This window comes from Condylura cristata, unplaced genomic scaffold (genome assembly GCF_000260355.1).
Source record: "Condylura cristata isolate star-nosed mole 26May11 unplaced genomic scaffold, ConCri1.0 scaffold00013, whole genome shotgun sequence".
Classification (NCBI taxonomy): Eukaryota; Metazoa; Chordata; class Mammalia; order Eulipotyphla; family Talpidae; genus Condylura; species Condylura cristata.
Window position 1 is genome coordinate 480,812 of NW_004567114.1, and position 4,794 is coordinate 485,605.

The 4,794-nt window shown below is 68.7% G+C and overlaps 2 protein-coding genes across 2 annotated transcripts in view; both read right to left on the minus strand.

Moving 5' to 3' along the window:
- The window catches only part of KIF26A (kinesin family member 26A), a 34,785-nt gene extending 31,813 nt beyond the window's left edge, over window positions 1-2,972 (minus strand). The window contains exon 1 of the mRNA XM_012724359.1: window positions 2,835-2,972. Within this exon, the coding sequence (XP_012579813.1) occupies window positions 2,835-2,972 (138 nt within the window). The remainder of the gene's footprint in view (window positions 1-2,834) is intronic.
- Window positions 2,973-4,057: 1,085 nt separating this feature from the next.
- ASPG (asparaginase) overlaps window positions 4,058-4,794 on the minus strand; it is a 20,028-nt gene continuing 19,291 nt past the window's right edge. The window contains exon 20 of the mRNA XM_012724361.1: window positions 4,058-4,197. Coding sequence (XP_012579815.1) covers window positions 4,058-4,197 — 140 coding nt within the window. The remainder of the gene's footprint in view (window positions 4,198-4,794) is intronic.

Here is a 4,794-nt window from a genome sequence, read left to right on the forward strand (position 1 = left end):
CCCCCCACGCCCCACGCCCCAGGGTGGGGTGGGCCGGTCAGGCGCAGCGGCCTCCGACGATGTGCTACTTGGGACCGGCAGGTGGCGCCATTCGGCCAGCCTGGTTCCGCTTCCCTCTCTGCAGGCAGGGAAACTGAGGCCCTGGGAGGGCCCACCCAGCCCCCCGGACTGAAGGGTGTGCGAGGAGGCCGCGTGCTGGCCTCACCAGCACCTGCTCTGTGCTCAGCACCAAGCCCTCCGCTCCACCCCGGGCCCTGGGCCCAGTTGCAGCAGGGTCACGTGGGGCAGGGCCTCCCCAAGAGGCCACAGAGACACTTCGGGGGGCCCCAGGACTGCCAGCTGCCTCCCAGGACCCCGCGGCTGAGTCTCCCACGCGACGCAGGGCAGCGCCTGCCAGCTCTGGACCCCTGGGGTGCCGTCGCATTGCGCCTGCGGGCGGGGTGCGCATGTGCCGCAGACAGGGGAGCTGGGTGCTGGGCAGGCGGGGGCCGCCGAGCCGGGGCCGTGGGGCCTGTCCGCTCGCCCCAAGGAGCGGTGAGCCCCGGAGCCAGCCTCCATCGGCCCCCCAGGACAGGGCGCCCCCACATTCCCGAGGGCCTGGCCCAGGGGCTCCTCCGAGCAATGCAGAGGCAGAGTTCGGGGCAGCAGCGAGCACGGACAGTAGATGCTCTCGAGAAACCGAAATTCAAGGGAAGGACCGAAAGAGAAAGTCAAGGGCACAGACCAGGGAAGAGCCCCCGGGGCGCCCCTGGATGAGGGGAAGGGGGAACGCCCTTCTGGCTGCCGGGACAGCTTCTCCACAAGCAGTGGCGGCCGGAGGGCGACAGGCGGGCAGTTTCCTACCGGGAAAGCGGCCCTGGGCTCGCTGGACATGAAGCTGTAGCCCGTGGCCTCTGGCTGTCCTCTCCCAGCCCACGGAAGGAACAGGGGGAGTCTCCAGGGGTGGCAGGTTGGGGGCGGCCGGCCACGGAGGTGCAGCTGGGCGGGGCTGCTCGGGGTTCGGACTAGCTTGGGGCTTGGGAGTCAGAGCCGCCCTCAGGGGGGTGTTGGTCACTGCCACGGGGCGCCAGAGTCCAGGTGATCAGGAAAGGGAGCCAGTGCCTGGAGCAGCATCGGGGGGTCGTGGGGGATCTGGGCACGTGGCTCCTGGAGTCTTATCTTTGTCAAGGTGTATGTATTTATGCACATAAGCTGGGGTGCAGGCCAGAGGTAGAGGGGTGAGAGACACAGTGGGGAGCAGGGCAGGCGGATCCACTGAAAGCCACTGCTGAGGAGGCAGCGTGGTACAGGAGGGGTCTGGGGCGCCCTGGGGGCCCCTCCCTGGCCGGGGTCAGGCCGCAGGGGCTGGCAATGGCTTCCTAGCACCAAGACTGACCCATGCAGCCCCAGGCTCCCCCTCCTCCTCAGGCTTAACAAGCTTCATAGTTGTTATTGGGCCCTTTCAGTCATGTTCATCTTTAAAAGTGTTTGTCTAATCTGGAAATGTGGATGAAAGGAGAAACACACCCTCTAAGACACTGAGGGAAAACCGCCTGGCTCCGCTCAGCAGCAGCGGAGGCCAGTAGTGGCCAGGCAGCCCCGGGCAGAGCCAGGCTCTCTAGTATTCACAAGCCAGAAACGGGAGCCCAGTGGGCCAGGCAGTGCCCTCTGGCCGAGGCCGTGCCTGCGGTGGGGGTAAGGGTTGGTTCACCCCGAGACACTCTGGGTCGAGGCGTGAGCGCGAGCACCGGCCAGAGGGCCCAGGAGGGTCAGGCTCCGCCCGAGCCCACAGGCCCGAGGACAGCTGTGTGGAGGGGCTGCCACGGCCGGGCCCAGCTGGGCTGACTGCCCCTCCCTCGAGGACAGAGACCGGCAGGGTCGTCTCTCCAACACGGGGGCAGTGCCGTGGTGACCAGCATGGACCAGTGTGCCCGAGGAGGTTCTGCAGGGGAGGAGGCTCTATTCAGGCCAAGATGGGGTGTCGGGGACCAAACTTACTCCCTCCAGCACAGCAAACTTTAGGAGAAACTGTGTGCAACATCTGGGCAGGAGGGTGACCCCGGGCCAGCAGGTGGGGTCTCCCAGTGCCTGGCGATGGGCAGCACAGCGGGGCCGCAGGCTGGCGTCCCGGCCAGCAGAGACCCCCAGCCGGGAGCAGGAGGGGAGGAGGCTGCACAGGGTGCAGGCATGGGGATCCAGAGGGCCCAGGTCTTCCACTGACCACAGGTGGACACGGGAGGAGAGGAGACCCCTCTGCGCAGAGCAGAGGGAGAGCCCTCAGGTCTCTGGGGGACTGAAGCGCCCCCACACTCACAGCTGCTGAGGGCAAAGCGCCAGGAGTCCCCGAGGGACCCACAAAGCGCGCCCCCACCCTGGAGCACTACTCAGCCCTGAAAAGGAGGCCACCCTGGCACCCACTGCAGTGGGTGGGCCCTGCGGACGCCGTGTTGATGGGGCCAGGCGCGTGAGGCCCGAGATGGGCGGGGCAGCGCAGGGGACGGTGGGGGCGACGGGGCCGGGGGCCGGATCGGGGACAGCAGTCACAGCTGTCACATGTTTCCAGAATTAACTTTCTTTTTATTTAAACACAGGCTGAGAGCAGCGTGCATCGCACCAACAGTGAGGCAGGCGGTCACTGCTGAGGTCGCGGCACTCAGGAGGGGGCGCCTGGGAGACGGGGCGCCCTGGACAGTCTGTCGCCAGGAGCCGGGTACAGAGGCCACACCGTGGGCCCGCCACCTCTCTACCGACTGAAGCCGCTCGGGTCGCCACCCTACCTGTCGCTGGCCTCAGAAGCCCGGAGCGGCAGTGGGCCCAGCCCTGCCAGAGTGGACGGAGCTGCTTGCCAGGCTCACCTGTGGCCGGCTGAGAGGAGTGCGCTGCCCAGACCTCCCCAGCCACACCTGCAGCTGTTCCCAGAGCCCCAGCTGGGGCTGGGCTGGGGCGCCCAGGCGCTGGCGGGCTCCCTCTTCGGGGACCAGAGGCCAGAGCATCTCCGAAGCTGGGGTCAGTCCCCCTTCTTCCAACCCATCGCTCCTGCTGAGTGGCCCGAGTGAGGCTGTGCTCCGCCCGGGGCTGCCCTCTCACACCCATGGCCTGGGGGACTGGCCATGAGACGCAGGTGCCTGACCCCCTGTTCTGCCACCTTAACGGGCCAGGTAATAGCAGCTCCAGAGAGACAGGCTGTTTCTCTTGTGGAAGAGGCTGGCAAGGGCCCCGGTGAAGGGCAGTGCCGCCCTGCACAAGTCCCTGGGAGGGACCCTGGGGTCCCCAGACCCCAGGCTGGCTGTGCTGAAAATGGATGTCCAGGGAGCCAGGACAGCAGGCAGACAGCACTGCATCCCCAGGGGGTGGGGTGGGGGGCGCGAGGAGGCAGACCCCGACCCCCACACGGGGCAGAGCTGGGCTGTGCGCCCTGAGCTCGGAGGCAGGGCCGGGGGTGTGTGCCCAGCTAACACCGGACTCCCGTGACTAAGAAGGACACTGGGCCCTGGTCCCAGGCTGAGCAGCAGTGAGGAGAGGCGGGGACACGTGTGGGAAGGCAGCGTGGCCTCCGAGCCCAGGGCGCGGCTGCGGCACCCGCCCCAGGGCCCTGGCGAGAGCCCGACTCCCATGAGCCTGCCTGGCCCCCCGCAGGGGTGAGCCTGGCCGGGAAACCCTCAGGCTGACCCCGGGGGCAGCCAGCATCAGCCCCTGGCCCCCAGGAGAGCAAGACACGGGTGCCAGGGGACGGACAGCCAGCGTGCCTGGGCTGGGCTCTGAACCCACGACACCAGATGGGGGGGTCGGTCCCTGCCCCCCAGCCCCCTCCCGGTGGCCAGGTCCTCCAGCAGGCGGGGTAGGCGCCAGGCCAGGGGCTGGGGTCAGCCAAAGTGAGGGTCCAGGCACTGGTGGCCCAGCCAGCAGGAGACCTGAAGGTGGACAGGGTTTGCTGCCCAGAGGTGCCCCGCTCCGGCTAGAGAAGGTTGGGGCGCGTGGGGGGACAGAGGGAAGCTAGGCAGGGTGGGGCCCGGACCCCCGCACCACCCGAGCCTGCATGGGGCTGGAGGAGGGCCGGGCACATGACTCGCTCCCACGGTTACTGCCTCCGACCCGTCCACATCACCGCGCAGAGCCCCGCCACACCCCAGCTGCCGGCAGGCTGGAGGGGCAGGCGCCGGCCAGGCCACACAGCCAGGCAGTGCGCTTGCCGGGCTGAAACGCCGCAGGTCTGCAGAGCTAAGGAGGGGGCACCTGAGAGTCCCCCTTCTCCCGGAGGCCATGGGCAGCCCTGCAGGCCAGGCTCGCCCCTGCCTTACCTCCTGGGGAGCCCCCGGCGGGGTGTGGAAGAAACCCCACGCTGAGCTCTCCCAGCGCTATGCACACAGACCCCACCTGCCCAGGGCAGGTGCTTTCCCCTGGGGTCCCCAAGGTGGGGAGCCCCAAGCCCCAGAAGCGCCCACACCAGTGGGTGGCCACGCGAGTGGCAGACCTGTCCCTGCTGCCCTCTCAGCCATACCTGCCTCCTGCCTCTGGCTGTCCCCCACTTGTCCACAGGGTGCCCTGCAGACCCCGGTGCGCTGCCGACCCTAAGGTTGTGCTGCTCTGGCAGGAAGAAGGCAAAGGCCACCAACTCGGCCAGCAGGGCAGGGGTGGCCCTAGCCCAGGGCAGAGCTTGTCCTCTCTGCCGCGGGAATGCAGCTCATTTAGAGAAGGGTGCGGGCCCTCCCGGCGCAGAAGGGCGGCGGCCATGCGGGCTGCCAGGCGCCAGGAGCGTGGGCTGCAGGGCGCACCCGCGCCGGTTCCCAGCGGTGCTTCCCAGCGCTCAGCCCGCCT